This window comes from Amblyomma maculatum, chromosome 3 (assembly GCF_055883805.1).
Source record: "Amblyomma maculatum isolate TAMU_Amacu chromosome 3, ASM5588380v1, whole genome shotgun sequence".
Lineage (NCBI taxonomy): Eukaryota > Metazoa > Arthropoda > Arachnida > Ixodida > Ixodidae > Amblyomma > Amblyomma maculatum.
Window position 1 is genome coordinate 15,536,803 of NC_139346.1, and position 18,415 is coordinate 15,555,217.

General features: G+C 45.4%; 1 protein-coding gene across 1 annotated transcript in view; it reads left to right on the forward strand.

The window, feature by feature from the left end:
- The window catches only part of LOC146194269 (polyamine-transporting ATPase 13A3-like), an 813,351-nt gene that overhangs the window by 55,377 nt on the left and 739,559 nt on the right, over positions 1-18,415 (forward strand). Inside the window, exon 5 of the mRNA XM_084596520.1 lies at positions 11,985-12,098. Within this exon, the coding sequence (XP_084452646.1) occupies positions 11,985-12,098 (114 nt within the window). The remainder of the gene's footprint in view (positions 1-11,984; positions 12,099-18,415) is intronic.

Consider the following 18,415-nt stretch of genomic DNA (forward strand, 5'->3'; position numbering starts at 1 on the left):
ATCTCCACGGGGCAGATTCGGCAACCCAGCCACGTCGTGAAGGAAGGCGACAACCGTTCCCTAGGCGAGGTGCTGAATTTTATTGGTGAAATTTGTCAGCAAAACAGTCGCACAGCCGTCATTCAGTTTGACAAGACCGCATGCGATAGCCACTCCCTTCTCGAGAACCAGCGAAAGATCATTGTCCGAAATACCTTAGTTCTCATGAAATGAGTCGTTTCTAACGCGAGTACACTGGATCGTGGTGGCAGCATTACGCCGTCTTCAGCAATACGCAGTGCGTTGACTCCTGAATCTTCTGTGTCACTCTGCGCCACGGCTTGCTTCGTTGAACATCTGACTCGCGCCTCGTGAAGGCTGATGGCAGCACCGTTCGCCTACAGAAAGTAGAGGCCTAGGATCAAATCCCTCTCACACTCGCACAAGACGACAAATTCACCTACGCAGACGAAACCGCGGATATCGAATCTATCTGTGCTCCTTCTGGTCGTACTAATGAGGGACCCCCAGCCGTACGAATGCTAGGGCCCAACCACAGCACTAAACCTTTGCTCAGTTATGGTTGAAGGCATTGCTCATCACTGAATAGTTAGCACCAGTATCAAGTAAAGCTATCGCGTCCGTTCCATGAATTCTCAAACACAAATCAGAGGTAGCGTGTCAGATGCTGTTGCTGCCCTGCCCCTGTAAGGAACCAGTGTATCGGCGTATCGACGTATCGGTGGCGGAGGATCTTCAGTTTTCCCTATAGCAGCGGTCCTGCCTCTGGAGACTGCTGGAGTTAGTTTTCCCAGCGAGGACTGGGAAACGCCGCTCAGGATAGCTGGCGTCTCGGCGAGGGCTTGTGAAACGGTAACGCTGAGGAGACGGCGATCTAGAGTTATTGCGGCCTTATGTCCCAGGCCTCTGACGGGCGTACAGATGAGCTATTTCGAGTGGCCCTTCGCCGTTCCGTGGGCAAGGGTCGTCGGGCGCGAAAGCATGCAGATGAACTCGGTGGTATGGGCAGGCCCTGTAAAGATGACCCGCCTCACCACAGTGGTAGCAGAGGGGCCGCCAGTGCGGTGCAGGCCGCACATCAGATTTCCTGTCACTGACAAGTCACTGATAGACTTGTCGAGCAGGCACACGGGCAAGACAAGACTGCTGTACTGCTTCAGTCGTAGTATTCACGTCGTAGCCTGGTGCTGGCGCCCGGTAGAGGACAGATGTATAGGCAGGGCTCAACTAAGTCTTTCTAGGAACCTCAGAGAGTTGCTGCTGCGCTGCCAGGTGCACCTCGTCCTGGACAACTTCAGACAGCGATGTAACAGAAGGCGCGCTGGGAGGCACCTGGAAGGGTTTTCATCCCTCCCTGACGATTAACCTGATTAGGTCAAGTAAAACGGCCATGTCACGGCATCGACGATACCGTGTGTTTAAGCGTGCTTACATCCCGATTGTATTGCCAGGCTCTTTGCAGGAGCGTCGTCTCCATGGTGGTCGCTTCAGTTAGGAATCCGGCAACAGTACACGGTGGACTGGGCACAAGACCGGCGAAAAGCTCCTGCTTGACCCCGCGCATCATGTGGCGAAGCTTCTTCTCTTACGTCATAAAAGGGTCAGCACGCTTGAAGAGGCGCGTCATGTCCTTCACATACACGCGGATGTTTTCGTTAGTCCGCTCGTTATGGGAGTGAAGCGTAGCTTCAGCTTTCTCCCGGCGGTCGGTGTTGGGGAATGTAGCTAGGAGATTTTGGCGAAATGTCTCCCAGGTGGACAGGTTGTGCTGATGGACCGGTGTGACCTCGGTTTTTATCTCGCAGGCGTACGCACGTCGGTATGCGTACCAGATGCGTAACAGTTGTTACACTGAGAGGAAACTGCAAGCGGCTGAACGAGGGCACCGACAGAGCTGAACAAGGGAAGGAGGGCGGTTGTTCTTGTTGTCCAAATACAACATGGCACATACCCACAGAGGGGGATTGGCCAAGAATTGGGTAGCAAAGAAAGTTCTTGAAGTGTACTTTTAGGTAATAAAAAAAATGTGATTGGAGGGTAGAGGAAAGGAAACAAATGGTGAAATAAATGAAACATAACATGAAATGTAATAACACACAGGGGAGATTGACACTGGACTTGTAGAACAAGTGATGTTGAAATATTTAGCAAGGCAAACGATTTGATTCCAGTAAGCAATTTTGCATGGTGGTAAAAACAGACCTAGTGTCCAAGGAAGGTGGCGGCAAATAACAATATCGGACTACATACACTGAATTCAAGCTGTTGAAATAGCCTTTCCGTCAACTGTCTTCTCAACGTAGTGAAGCGGTGGCACCAAGAAAAACGGTCCTACACTTCAGCGTTCTCTACTTCTGCTGACAGCGCTCTCTTTCTTCTTCCTCTACTACATGTGCCACTATTACGTACTAAAGTGATGATGCAGTTTACGATAGATAGTAAGCCTTCTGAAATTGTAAGAAAGCGAGTATACTCAAGGCAGCAAGTGCCTGCAGATCCCTGTCCCGACAGAGAATAAGTCGGATAATAAGAACGGGATGAAGTGAATTTGGCAGGTAACCTCAGGTGCCTCTAGATTAAAGTATTCCACATGAAAAGCTACACAGGCTCATTTCTAACATATGCAGTTTAGTATTTCGAAACCTGTTAGGGATAGGTCACTGTTTGGTTCGTAAGTGGAACGGCAAGAAAGCGGAAATTGGGTCGTGATATAGAAAATACTAATACGCCTAAACAGCTTTTTACATTCTGCAGTGCGCCAGTATTTTGCCAAATTCAAGGCCGCACATAGGCCCGTAGGTGTCGTTCCATATCAGGAGCCATTTTCGTCCGTCAGAATGGTAACCGTACGCCCAAGCAGGTTGCCGCGGATGTAAAAATGTGAAGCTTGAGGCCGCAGGACGCACGATGGTGTAAACGCTGTGGGGTCGGACAGAGTCGATGAGTCATAATCAAAGGATCCTTGCGCTTCTCAGAAGGAATGTTTCTGATGGTGGGAGTCAGTGCAGGAGTTTCGATGTAGCTGAGGTGGGCCATTTCTCCTGGAAGCGGAAAGTGGGACAAGACATCGGCGTCCTGATGCTTGCCACCCCACCGATAGATGACGTGAATGTCATATTCGTTGAGCCACAGCGCCCATCGTGCCAAACGGATGGAAGGGTCATTTATAGAAGAAATCCAACAGATGGCATGATGGTAAGTAACGACCTCAAAAGACTGGCCACACACGCAAGGGCGATACTTGCCGACCGCCCACACGATGGCGAGGCACTCTTTCTATTATGGAGTAGTTCTGCTCGGCTTTGGAGTGTGCGGCTAGCGTACGCAACGACATAATGTCGAATCCAGCTTTGCGCTTGGCAAGCACTGCTCCGAGAAAAGTAACACTGGCATCCGTGGGGAGTTCCGTCTGAACTGGTGGGTCAAAATAGAGCAAATTCGGAGGGGTCATGAGGAGACGACGCAGGGTGTTTTAGGCTTCGTCGCAGGCAGGTAACCAAGCCAAGAAAGTCTTATGAATGCCGAGCAGCTCAGTAAAAGTGGCAACAATTGATGCGAAATTGCGAATAAATCAGCAAAGCCCTAGAAAACTTTTCAGCTTCTTAGTTTAGAATGACTTGGGGAACGCAGACACGGCACGAAGTTCGGCAAGATCGGGGCACACCCAATCTTTCAAAAGAACGTGCCATAAAACTTCGAGTTCGCGGGCAGCAAAAGGTCATTTGTTTAAGTTCAGCTGAATACCGGTGTTCGTGAGGCATGTCAAAACATGCTTCAGGCGACACAGATGAGCTTCAAATCGGGCGAAAAGTTTACAATATCGTTCAAACAGCAAAGACTCGTTTTCCACCTGAAGCCACGCAAAACTGTGTCCATCATTCTCTCAAAGGTTGCCGTACTGTTGCATAGGCCGAAAGGCATGACGGTCATCAGGGATTACAAATGCGGCTTTGTTCCGTTCTTCAGCTGCCATCGAGACCTGCCAATACACAGAGCGTGATTCGAGTGACGAAATGAGCTCCGCAATTTCAAGCCAGCCCAGAGCGTCATCAATGCGGGCCAGAGGGTAGATGTGTTTTCTGGTGGTGTTGTTAATACGGAGGTAATCGACGCAAAATCTTGCGGAGCCATCTTCTTCGCTGAGTACTACTGGTGAGGCCCATGGGCTATTGGAGGGCTGAACATCCCCAGTTTGAAACATTGTGTCCACCTGTTCTTGAATACGTTGGCGCTCGTGGAAAAAACGTGATATGGACGCTGACGTAGAGGAGCTTGGGAACCGGTGCCAATATGCTGTTTGACAGTTGCCGTGCGTCCCAAAACAGGTCAATGACAATCGAAGGGGGCAGGGAACTCTTCAAGGAGCGCAAGAAGCTGGTTTTGCCGAGGGGAAGGAAGTGATGCAATAATAGAGCGAAGAACAAGATCAGAGGCGCCAACGTAGCGGACGCAGGAGTAGGTAGGGGGGCTCAGCGCGTTAATGTCGAACATAGGTGACACTCCTCTGCCGTCGATGTTGGAAACAGAACTGTAGAGCTACACAGTACCGATGCGTTCGCTGCGGCGTAAAGGCTTAAAAATGGGTTCGAGACCCATAATGAAGTGAGGCGAGCGGATGTGGTGAGCAGGGCATAAGACAGAGGCAGACAGTATGGTGAAGAAAAATATCAGACTGCGTGAAGGTGACACCTGAATCGCGAACAGAGTCACAGGATATGACGCAATGAGAAACGGGCACGCAGGAACTTCAGCACTGTTGGCGACAAGAACTTTGGCAGAGAGGCATCGAAAGGCTCAGCGTCCGGCAGGGGATTGGCCCGCTCAGAGAGCGCTATTTGAGCCCGGGCACAACCTATGACCGCATCGTTAAACGATCATCATGATCATCATCATCGTCAGCCTAACTATATATACCCACTGAAGGACAAAAGCCTCTCCCATATTCCCCCAATTAACCCGGTCCTGTCCTAGCTGCATCCATTTGACCCCTACGAACTTCTTAACCTGATCCGCCCACATAACTTTACCGCCTCCTGCTACGCTTTCCTTCTCTTGGAATCCAGTTCGCTACCCTAAGCGACCATCGGTCATCCTCTCTTCTCAATACATGTCCTGCCGTTGCCCATTTCTTCCTCTTGATTTAAACTTGAGTGTCAGTAACTTGAGTTATTTCTCTGACCCACTCTGCACGTTTCCTATCTCTTAATGTTACCCCTACCATTTTACTTTTCATAGCCATCTGCGTTGGCCTCAACTTAAGTAGAACCCTCTTTGTTAGCCTCCACGTTTCCGTCCCATCGATGAATACATATAAGATGCAACTGTTGTATACTTTCCTCTTGAGCGATACCGGTAAGCTGCTAGTCATAATCTGCGAGTGCTTGCCAAATGCGCTCCATTCCAATCTTCTTCTCCTTCTTATTTCCCTTTCATGGTCCGGATGTGCGGTTACTACCTGTCCTAAGCAGATATCCTAGCCTTCTAATACTACTTAGCCTACTACGTCCAGTGCTTCGCTACATAATGTAAACTGCTGTTGCTTCCCGTGTCTGTTGAACATTACCTTATTCTTCTGCATTTTGATTTTCAAGCCTACCTTTCTACTTTTTCTGTCTAGGTCACGTTCTCTGGAGTTCATCCCCTTAGCAAGGCAATGTTATCAGCAAATCGCAAATTACTGAGGTATTCTCTTTCTACTCTTATCCCTAACTGCTCGCATTCCAAGTTTCTGAATACGGCGGCTAGCTCCGGCTGAGATTCGGACCCAGCAATGGTGACGTACCATTACCGGGAGTGCTAATCCAGGGAGAAAACGGAATCTGCGCCTGTCAGTCTACACACACACACACACACACACACACACACACACACACACACACACACACACACACACACACACACACACACACACACACACACACACACACACACACACACACACACACACACACACACACACACACACACACACACACACACACACACACACACACACACACACACACACACACACACACACACACACACGCACACGCACACGCACACGCACACACACACACACACACACACACGCACACGCACACGCACATGCACACGCACACGCACACACACACACACACACACACACACACGCAAGCACACACTTCGGTGCCTATTTTTGGCTAGGCGGCTATAGCCCGCACAAAAATGTAAAAATTCATTCATTTCTTGACCTGGGACAACATGAGAATTTTCTAACGACATCGCTTTCAAGGAGGCGTCGTGTTGTTCTACGGTAACAACGGTGGGTGAGCACCAGTGTCAGGCCGTTGCATTAAGTTTCGAACTACTAGCTGAACTGGTGAAAAAGCGGCGAGGCTCGAGAGCGCTGCCAACAGAAGAGGTCCCCCTTCATCGGATAGGAAACCACGCGAATTGCACTCAAAACGCCAACTTGTCAAGCAGAGAGTGGGACGACAGCATCCAGCATAGAGTTAATAAACAGACTCTAGAGAGAACGCTGACCATTCAGCCAGCCCGTTGGAATGGTGAACGCGTATTGCCTCCATAATCAAGCTATTTTATGGTTACCAGACAATTTTTGCCTGTTAAATCTGGCTGATGAACAAGGTTTGAACCTGAAAAGGTAGATTGTCGAAATATTGCCAAGTTCGGTTGACTGTCAGCTGCCGTAGGGTAGCTGCTGTAAACAACAGCACAATTGCCGCGTCTGGAGCATTTTTCGTGGTATGGTATGTCGCTTATCTGCTGTAACCTTATATAATAATAATAATTACACTTTATTTTCCTTTACTACAAGAAAAGGAAAGGAGCAGCCGCTATAGGTATCAAGCTCCGTCTGCGTTGTTAGCTTATATGGCCAGCTAGCCCTGTGATTGCTACGCGTTTCGAGTGCATCTTTTCCGTCGAGCACACACGCATCTCCCGTGTTCCCGATCGCCTTAAAACACGTCGGGATTTTACTTTGGCAAAATAAGGCTAAACAATAGAAAAAAATGTTGACAAATTCCACAGCAGCGGTCATGGCTGGCTTATACTAGTTGGCCAGTACTTCGTACAGCAGACATCCAAGTATGCTCGCGTGTGTGTTGATATGTTCACTTTATTTGCCCTGTGTTCTCTCATAAATTACGGCTGAGAATGTTGTCAGTAGAGCAGCGTGTTCTAGTCTAATTGGTAATAAACATGTGGCACTGATTCATTTGTTCAGCTGTCCCTGTAAACAAATTGGCGAATAAAAGTGTTCAATTCACTCGGTGTCATTTGTCTCAGAGACGTTTTCGTTCACACACCTCGCACTCACGCATAGGTCTCGATGCGGAAGGAAAACTCTGCAATGAAATTTGCAAGTGTAAGTTCAACGCCATGCGCTTGCTCACATGTTCGTGAAGCGATATTCCGGGTCTCTTTGGAGTTGTGGCCTTGCATACAGAGCATTGCGATGCTTGAGAGTGCAAGCGGCTCTTTATCGCGAGCAGCTTCTCATTTTAAATGCTTTCATCTTGCAAGTTAACTCTGAAGCGATAATCGAAAACAGAAATTTCAAACCGAAACTCAAAAAGCGTCGGCTCGGAAACATGGTTAAAAATCGTCCTACATCAACTCTTTATGCCCCAACAATGTCTGACAAGTGTTTGGGAACTAGAAAAGAAACCGTGTAATTAAAAAAAGCTACGTTATCTACTGCAGTTTTGAAACTCCAGATGCAAACCTTGCTCATTTTCACTTAGCAAGAAAAAACTCTGTTCGCCGCGGTTATTGCTTTAATAATGGTGGCGCTGCATTTGGGAGCAGCGACTTTTTGGTCTCAGCTTTCCGCCCCTGGCATCCAGGTCGTACAGAACGTCCACGGGCGCATTGTAGCCAGACCAGTTCCCTCCAAGCAACGTTAAGGGGCACAATGAATGTATACCAACTTGCTCAATTGATGCAAATAGCCTTGATGCAAATAGCCTTTTCCCACTTGTTAATACTGATCTCATCAAAACGCGCGCTTTGTCCCCTTTCTGTTCGGGCTTATAGTGCCTTTGTTTTATTCCCCGAAATGATTGAACATCAGTTAGTGCGCCGTTTTGCAGCTCAAAGGCGGCAATGGTGAGCAGCAGCAGCGGAAGACAACGTCGGAAGGAACTCTCGTGTCGGTGGCAGAAGAGGCTGATGGGAGAATGAAAACAGCGCTGAAGGATGGACTGGGTGTGCCTTGAGGGACATGTAATTTTCGCACAGGACGAGGACACACTCATAGCAGAGCTGTTTATAACACCAGTTGCGAAACTTTCCACAGGTAAAAATTTGGGCGTATACGAATAGTAGCTTCGCCCGCGACCATCAAAGGAGACTGGGTCTAAGTTGCAAACTTTCATATTGTTGATAAAGGCACAACCGCCCGGAAAATAAAATTAATTCAACACTTGCAGAAGCAAAACTTTTTAGAGATGAGCGCTGTAGAGTTAATACAAATTGAAAAGGAGAAAGAAAAAAAGTAATTTCCAAAAGGCAATGATGAGAACAGCAAAAAGCTTCTGTTGACCGCTTATAGATGCGCCGACAATTTATAACACCAAAACATGTATACGAAAACTGGTCAATTTTTGATGCAGAGTTTCCCGACTGGTATGATCCAATAGCTCGCAGGAAATGGCCTCAGGCGGCGCATCACTGCGCGCAGAGAGTTGTACTTAAGGAGTACCGCACTCAACCGCTGCATGATGCTGGGAAAGGAAATCCAAGCTGAGAATGGCGTCATGAGAACAAGTGGGGAGGACAAGAAATATAATGACATAAATGCATTTGCGATGTGACTACTCAAGCATTGCAGTTATCTGCCGGCCGTAGATTCGGCCCGGATACGGTACGAAGCAAAAAGCAGAAAGAGGCATGTCCATTTGCGAAGGGAGCAACAGAGGTTTTGGCTCATCACAAATACAGATCACCAGTGTCGACGAGCGCAAGCTTAGAACATTTTAAAATACAGTGGCAATAACGTTTTTGAGAGAAGTTCGATGAGTATCAATTTAAATCGAGTACCTTTAGTTCACTAGCGAACTGCGGCTACTATCTTTCCAGCTCGGGAAAGATTCGCCGGCGCATAGGCGAAATGGAGCGGTGACGAAATGAAGTCTAACGGCGAGGCGAGAAGGCTGGACAATCAGAAGTCTCTGGTGGTGGCCCTTGTTGAACGCGCGACTGATGGCCCGAATAATTTGCGTCGGGGATGAAGCAACAGCCATCGACATGCAGCGCCCGCCGTGGCATGCAGTGTGTCCGGGGATACTGCAGACACCGGAAATCGAGCGGTTATCCGAAATGCGCCATGTGGCAGGGGGTAGAGGTTGATCAAAGGCATTGTGTTGCGAGCACACCGTGGTCGCAGCATATGCATACATCGGTATAGAGGCTGCGAGAGAAAAGACTTATGCATAGGTGCGTGGCGGTGCATGAGCTGAAGCTGGCGCGGAGGTTTCACTGTAAGATGGAATTGAACGGCGGCGCAACACGGAAACGGACACAGACAAGAAGGGGACACCACATGCGCACACTACCAACTATTTATTAAACGGAAAGATGGCATATTTATACGTCCATCTCAAGCATCACACTCATCGCCACAGTCCGCTCCAAACCCAACACGTGAACGCCGAGCAGCACCAACAGGAAATCAGACAAGATATTTCTAACCTCAGTAGATAAACTATCAAAAACGGGAAAAAAAAAAACATTTTTTTCCTTTTTTTAAAAACGGAAGGCAGGCCATATCTCATAGCAAATGCAGTGTGGACTGAAAACAGCAGAGTAAGACATGAGAAGCGACCAGCCCGAACCCTAACACATAAAAAATACAAAACGGTAAAACAATCGTAGCAAAAGCAGAGTCAAAACAGTTAAGGAAAAGGAGTCAGAACCCTAAGCCAACAACAAAAGACGATCGTAGCAAAAGCAGAGTCAAAACAAATGAAGCAAAAGCAGTAAAAAAAAAAACATTAACATCAACAACAACAACAGTAAACAACAACAAAAGACGATCATAGCAAAGGCCGAGTCAAACAAAGGAAGCAAAAGCAGTCAAAAACCTAAACCAACACCAACATTTGTAGCTCAAGGAGAGTCAAAGAAATGAAGCAAAAGCAGTCAAACACAATCGTATACCAAAGGCATAGTCAAAAAAGGGGGAGCAAAAACAGTCAGGAACCTAAAAGCAACTAAAAACGATCGTAGCAAAAGCAGAGTCAAAACAAAAGAAACAACAGCGGTCAAACCTAAAACAACAGAACAAAAAGCACTGGTAGCAAAAGCAGAATCAAACGGGCGACTAAATTAACAATTCGCCTAACTAGACATCACAAGGCCGTTAAAAATTCCGGGCTTAAAGTCGCACAGTGCATGCCGTCACAAAAAATTATCAAGGAATGAAACTTCATTTCTACGGAGGGACACAGACGAGTCGCTAACACAAATGCTACCCTTCTTTTTGATCATGAAGGCTTCAAGAATTTCCCGTGCCACCTGATCGCGACTCCTGCCCAGAATTCGTATACCGTTAAGCATTGGCTCACAGTTGCAATCTTTGCAATGGGTAGAAAAATTTAACCCGCTTCCGTTTTCTAACGATTTCTCATGCTCCCGTGCTCTGTCGTTAATACAGCGACCCGCCTGGCCTATATAGACCCCTCCACACGTCAGTGGGATTTCGTAGACCACTCCGACGGCACAGGAACAGTAATGCTTGCCGTGCCTCTTTTCGCACAGGGGTTTCTTCTTCTGCCCGATTTTCGAGCACAATCTGCTCAGCTTTTTGGGCGCGGAGAAAACGACAGGTACGTCGTACCGGCCGGCGACTTTCTTCAAGTTATGTGCCACTCGGTGAATATAGGGGACCACTTGTGGTCGCCTTGATCCCGGCTTAGCATGGGATTTCTTCTTCTTCCCTTTAATTTTTTGTAGGAGGGTCTCCGCTACGCTGCAAACAACAGAACACGGGAAACCAGCCATTCGAAGTCTTTCGATCTGATTGTTGAAACTAGCCTCAGCCATGTGAGCACAAGACTTAAGTAATGCGGACTCTAGGCAAAGCGAAGCGATCGCCCTTTCACTGTAACTCCAGAAATACATATTTTTTCACACAAAGAACACATCCTTCTAGGCCACCGCCACCGGTGCCTATCTGGTTCGCATCCTAGGATCTCCTCCTTAAAGATACCCTCAACACCTTCGTTTCATCTAGACCAGTCTCTGGTGCTATTGAGAGTCGCAGACAGCCATAGAAGAGTCACGTGCTGGGATTAGTGCTTCAGCTACGTTTACGTGATGTTCGTAGACAGCCATGAGAAGTTAAACCATATGTAACAATGGTCACACCATGCTTAACCGAGCTTCCCCTCTCTAAACTAGTTTCAGGAATAAGTGAGTCTAACATGGATTAGAAATAAAAAATAACCAATCATAAATAGTTTCTTTGCATAGCCGGGCTTAGTTAGACAGGAGATAAGGCACCAATGAGCCCCGCTTTTCAGCTTGTTAAATAACTAACGACCTTGTATCATGACTGAATGATCTATTTTTCTTAGGCTCGAAGTACTTAGCTATATATAGGTTTGTGGGCGGTATGTTTAATTTCAAAAAAGTATATTGTGTTAGTGGTTGTAATGCATATGTCATCTAGCAACTGTGGAAGGATTACGTACCCTTATGCATTTATCTTTTACTTCTAGCCCTACAATTTTGCCGTTTCTTTCACACTTAATTTGCATTACATCTTTTTGAGCCCGGGAGCACTGCTATTCTGTAAAATGTTTGTTTTAGCTACGTCATAAGATGCTCAGGCTACCTTTATTTCTCGATAAATAAATAAGACACGATGGAAGATGTGACCACTGATTTTTGAAGAGAATTTCATTTTTAATAAACAATTTTGAATAAACAATTGTAGCGGCTCCTCTTTTACTGAAACAGCCTTTTCTCCTCTTTTTTTTTTTTGTTTTTCCCAGGACTCCCATTCTCGCCTGTCCATCTCGCAGATTGTCACACACCTTTTGGGAAACAGGAAGCTCTCTTTCAGCAGCAGCTACCAGAGAAGAAAACGGGCTTTCTCATCTCCTCCGGTATGCACTGCGAAATGTTCGACACAATGCTGCGTTATCGCAGTATACCGAAAACATTTCAACACGCGCCAATGTGGCAAGCAGAAGTCGCAGCTGGATAGTTAAAAAATTACAGAATAATATCAAAATAATGCTGTAGCTTTGAAGTTCGTTTTTGTGGTTGTGCATATTTGTACAGCACTTTCATCTAGTCTGTAGCTCGTTTTTTTATGCTGTAACAGGGCGAAATTGAGGTTTAAATACATAAAACTGGTTCACTTTCCAAACAGCACAGAAAACGGGTTTACAAAAGAGAAAATTTGCGACATCAGAAACAGCTAAGAAAGCTGTTGCTCCAAAAACTCTGAATCATGCGGATTTTATTCAGGAGTAAATGATAAAGTCGGGATGTCTGGGGGATCTCAATCCTTCCACCAATATTCAAGAGAGGTCCGAGACTCCCGCAGTTAAAAGTATTAAGACTGCATATGAAGTATTCTTGTCAGTGGTATTTAGAACATATCTCCTCTATAATTTCAAGTTACGCAGTGAGCCTTAATAAGAAGCATTAGAACCTTTTCTAAAACTTGAGACGCAGAAAAATAAACAATGCCCCCCTTTGTATAAAACGATGTGCAAAGCAGGTCATCAGCCGATTTCCCTCTCTATTTGCTTCACACCATTGTTTGAATCACTAGAGACCTCCTCCGATAAAGCCAGGCTTTATGCACTGTTAAGGAGTGAACCGCTTCAGTGCAGGACGAATTTGTGTAATATTGCACACATCACGTGATTATTGTGAATTTACTGCTTTTCTGTTGTGAGGAGGAGTGTTTAAAATAAACGTAACACTGGCTAACCTAATTATGTGGTAAAATTATTAACTTTCGCATTGGTTCATCACGTTTTTAATGCGCAAGTTCCGCGCTTTGATGAGGTGTACCTGTAGCCTGATTTGTATTTTGCTCGTCTTTGAAATGACCATGTCAGCCTAGCAACTCACAGTAAAAGAAAACTGTTATACAACGGAGCCAATCCGAACCACGGTCGTCCTCTTGGGAAGCGGGAGCGAAACCTTGCAGCTAAAGAAAATTATAGCTGTTGCCGCATCAGTACAGTTATAGCTACAGCTATAGCACCACTACAGGTATAGCCAATCATCCGCGCTTTGCGTTGCATGTCACCGCCTTCACCAACATTAAACATAAAGCAAGAGAATGAAACTACAAGGCTAAAAGACACACAGTTTCGCATGTCTACGTGGTCTAACTGCGTTAATATATATCTATCAGGAAACTTAGTTTTGTGTTATTTGTCATATCCACCAAGATCAAGATACGAGTGTAAATTTATAAAAAAATCATATCCAAGCTTTAATATAACAATTACTACCCCGATCCAGACCTAGCAGCATTAGCTTGAAGAATGTTCTCGTGGGAAGAAGCGTAGCTTGCTGAGCGATTTGTTGCATGCATTGTAATTGGAACAACCACAAGAAGAGGAAGTGCAGAGGACGACGCTGGAAACGCAACAGTTGTGTTTCCTATGTACACTTCTCATTGTGATGGTGTTTTTTTCGCTGTTTTTTTTTTCATTCAATGTTGTCATCGGATGACATAACGGCAGAAAGGTGTGTCTCCCTTATACTCACCTGGATATCCCCTTGAGGAGCTAAAAACATTTGCAATACAAAAAATTTCAGAGAATCATTGTCGCCTCTCCACGCTTCAAATGAAGTCTCCTGAAGAGGGTGAAAGAAAATTTTTATTTTTTTCTTGTCTTTTGAAATGTGCCCATTCGGGGAAAGAGCGCCTCCACACAGAATACGTAATGCATGCTACCAGCAGAAAGTGCGATAGTGTCCTTAGCAAGATATGGGGCACAGAAGATTGCTAACAGATTATTGCTTGATTTCCTAAATAAATAAATAAATCACTCAGGGTTTACCATTTGTAAAAAACGTAAAAGCATTTGCACTGAGCCGGCACGGACAAAACGATGTGGCACTTTTGGAAGCGAATGCGACACTTCGCTGTGCGTCCTTCAAGGCGGCAGCGCTGTGAGTTCTGTGTGTTTACATGCTCCTGCCAGCGGTTGTAGCCGTCGTACTTCATGGTAGCTCGCAGTAGCAAACCGGGTTTAGCCTTCATTGCAACAATTTCTCGGTGCTCACTACATGGCCGACCGCGCTATTTTGAAAGTGTTCTGCTCCATGCGATTAGGCTGTTCATTATTCTTTATTGGAATGTCCGTTTCGAAAGCCGTCATGTCCAAAATACTTTTTCTGTACAAGCTTCTTTGCACTTGCGTCTTACAGGTAGTCTATCCAGCTGAGTCACAGAGCAAAAGATCGAAAGTGAGAAATTACTCTCACCGGCCATTTTCTGGTTTTCGACCTTAAATAAGGAAGTCGAGTTTTTAAACATCCAAAAACGCCGCCTTTATTGGTTTTTGCACAACAGGGCGCGCAAAGTGAAAAAGTAACGCCGAACACTCAGAAAAGCAATGCACCCGCAGAGGCTATTTTGAGGCGCCCTGTCCCCGAACAGGCACGCCAAGATTCAGAAGTACATGCAACGCAAAACACGCTCGTGATGATAGCGATTGTTTCACACTAACGAGCCCTTCCTCCGTTGATTAAATGGTATTATTTTGATCAGTGCAGGTTCTTAACACTAAGAAATGAGAAAACAAGGAGCAATTACTGTTAACTCCATAGAACGTAGCCGTGTACATTTTGCCTCACTCTTCAGACAGGAGTTCTTGAGCTTCGAGTAGGATAGTGCCAGCTGTTCAATAAAGTGACTCGGGGCGCGTGTCTGTAAAGATTCAAAATAGCACTTTTCATTACCTTTTTGCATAGCAGGCCTCACAAAATTCGCAACCCGATACAGGGACATGGCGTCCGAAGGTATACATAGCTGCAGTAGCCTACGGATGAAGGGTGCCAAGTAATTCGGGCTAGTTAGCCTAGGTAATTGATTACAAAGCACAAATACAGCGCAAACAACACGAGGACACAGAACTCAGGAATGGACAGTACAATGATGCCAAACTGGGCGAGTTGGTGCGCTTGCATTTTAAAACGCAAGCCTTTAATGACTCATATTCTCGTACGTTCGCGATAAGTGTCACACCTCTTCGCGAGATTCTGCTGAATATTGCGAAATTGGGACGTCGGGACCTGGTGACGTCATTTTTTAAATCTACCGTTAGAAGATGGTTAAAAAGCGAGGGACATGGTTAAAAATAAATAAATCCTGTCTCCACCGGGAATCGAACTTCCAGCCGTCGGACCTCCAGTCTAGCGCTTTAAACAACTGCACCACGCTCCGGATCGTGGAACGCTCATCATAATCTTGTTTGTGCCAGTGCCATAGGCCTTGCCAGTGTCATTAGGCCTTGTTTGTGCCTGTGTGTTTCTTCAGTCCTGTCGTTCGCCAGTTTACTCGTTCTCATGATTCCCCTTGTCTAGCGTGAAGACGAGAGCGGGATTCCGCGTGTGACAGATACTACGCCTTTCCTTTCCTGTAAAATTGTAGAATACTAGTGCACTTTTAGCGTTCAGTGAAATGCTGGTTGTATTCGACAAGGGGCGGGCGATGTACCGTCATGACTGGTCATGACGTCACCAGGCGATTCATGTTATAAAGGATGACCCCACCGGGTGTCCGATCCAGGCCAGCGGCGCTTAAAATTGATTCACAGGAAAGAAAAAGCACAGTATTTGTAACAATTCTCCGCGAAACGTTGTGCCACGCTGTACCAAGTTGTGCTAGAACCAACACGTGTTACTGCTTCTTCACACTCGGTTCTTGATCTTGTTCTTATTCCCCGTCTTATAAATAACTACAATGTTTCAGTTGATCCGGGGATTTCTGATCACCAGATTGTTTCAGTCACTTTTTCCTTACTTGGTACTCGACCCAATCACGCTTCTATGCTAAACACTGTGAAAGACTACGCTTATGCCGATGACGTAAGCATAACAGATTACCTAGATTCTCACCTCGAAAACTTCTTGGGTAATGACATTAATGCGTTATGGAACAAGTTTAAAAATATATGCTTCTTTTGTTTTGACAGCTTCGTTTCGAACAAAGTAAAAAAGGCTGCTAAACGTAATCCATGGATGACTAGGGACATAATATATTTAAAAAGGAAAGCGAAGCGGAGAAGAAAAGACCGTACAGCTTCACATGACTTTATCCAAATTCGTCGCGTCATTTCAAATGCCATTCAGTCAGCCAAACATTTATATTTTAACACTACCTTGCCTAATTTTATCAAATCAGATCCTGATAAATTTTAGAACTTTGTTAGTGAGCTTAAGAAACCTATTGAGCACCTTTCACATGAAGGTACCTTAATAACAGATCCTGAGGCTACTGCATCACATTTCAACCCCCACTTCAGCAGTGTCTTTTCTATCTCTGAACCATTTGTAAACACACCTGGTGATACTCTTGACACTAACATTATTTTATATGAGGGCATTGTTAATATGATGTTAAGGTTGAAAGTAAAATCATCCCCAGGACCAGATGTTTTTCCAAATGCATTTCTCCGGAGAGCAATTAGCAACGTACATTGTATTAACCTTTCAGCATTCAATCAGATCGTCCTCTCTTCCAGGTGACTGGAATATAGCGCGCGTAATGCCTGTGTTTAAAAAAGGCAACGCACTCTCAGTATCTGATTACCGCCCTATTTCCTTAGTATCATCAACATGTAAAATGCTTTAACACATAGTTAGTATTCACCCCCCCCCCCCCCCCCCCCATCTCTGACTTTCTAAATAACCACAATATTCTATCTCCATTCCAGCATGGCTTCAGAAAGGGGTATTCAACCACATCACAGTTAAGAACAGTTCATTTTTTCGCTTCTGTCCTCGACAGTTCAGTTCAGTTCAGTTCAGGCGTTCAGTCGTGTCCGACTCTTCGTGACCCTATGGACCATGACAAATAGACACTATATTTTTGAACTTCAGCAAATATTTGATTGTGTTCCGCATGACAAACTTATTTTCAAATCAAAGGAGCTTGACCTTCCCAGTTTCTCATTGCCTGGATTTCCGCCTACTTAACCAACCATTCTCAGTACGTACATATAAATGGCTCAGACTTTGACTGTCTACCAGTCTCTTCCGGTGCTCCGCAAGGTAGTGTTCTCGGGCCACTCCTCTTCCTGATATTTTGCAACGATATAGTTAATGTGATCAACGATCCCGTGAAAATCCGTCTCTTCGCCGATGACTGCGTTACCTTTAATAAAAATGTGGTACCCAAAGACCAGCACGCACTTAATGTCGAGCTAATTAATATACTAGAATGGTGCCAGGATTGGGGCATGCTGCTAAACTCAGAAAAATCTGTCTCGCTTCGCATAACCAGGAAAAAATACTTGCTTCAGTACACTTACTCTGTCCAGGACCGCAGTTTAAACGAAATGAAGGAATATAAATATCTCGGCGTTACACTAAATAACCGCCTCAGCTGGAACACACATATTCTTAACATCTCCTCTTCAGCCTTTCGCAAACTTTGCCTGCTCAGACGCAAGCTTAAGGATGCTCCCGCTGATGTTAAACTTCTCGCATACACAACACTTAAAAGGCCTAGGCTTGAATATGCTTGCACAGTGTGGGACCCCCCTACGATGTGTAATATAAATGCTCTTGAAAAAATTCAGAGACGGGCAGTGCGTTTTATTTAATCCAAACACGGTCGCACCGATTAGATATCTGAATTAATGGCAGAAAATGGTATTGTCACTCTCCAAGCAAGAAGAAAATTCCTCCGTCTTAAATTTTCGTGTCTTTTACTTAATAACAAACTTGCACTTGATCCTAGCCCTTACGTTTGCCCTCTTACCACTAGGCAGACACGCCATTCTCATGCCCTCTCTTTAGCACCTAACTTTGCAAGGACTAACTTATACAAATTCTCCTTTTTCCCTAATACAATTGCAGATTGGAATAGTTTGCCTGCTTCTTCCCTTCAGTCTTTAGATATGCTTGAATTAAGTGTGTAATGACTTAAGAAATATTCTCTCCTGTCAGTTCTTGGGTGTCGGTTTTGATTGTGTCAGTGTTCTTTTTTTTCTTACAGTTGTTGTGCTTATATTTTATGGGCTTATATTTTATGTGCAGTAATAACCGCTTCAACTGGTCCACTCGATGTGTGTGTGTGTTTTGTACCTTGTGCTTTCATGCTTTTTTGAATTTTATGTAAATGTATGCCACTCCTGCTTGGGCGCTCAGCCTTCAGTATGCTCAAAATAAAAATAAATAAAGGAAGGGAAGAAGATGGGAGTCAAAGAAGAGAGGGAGATAG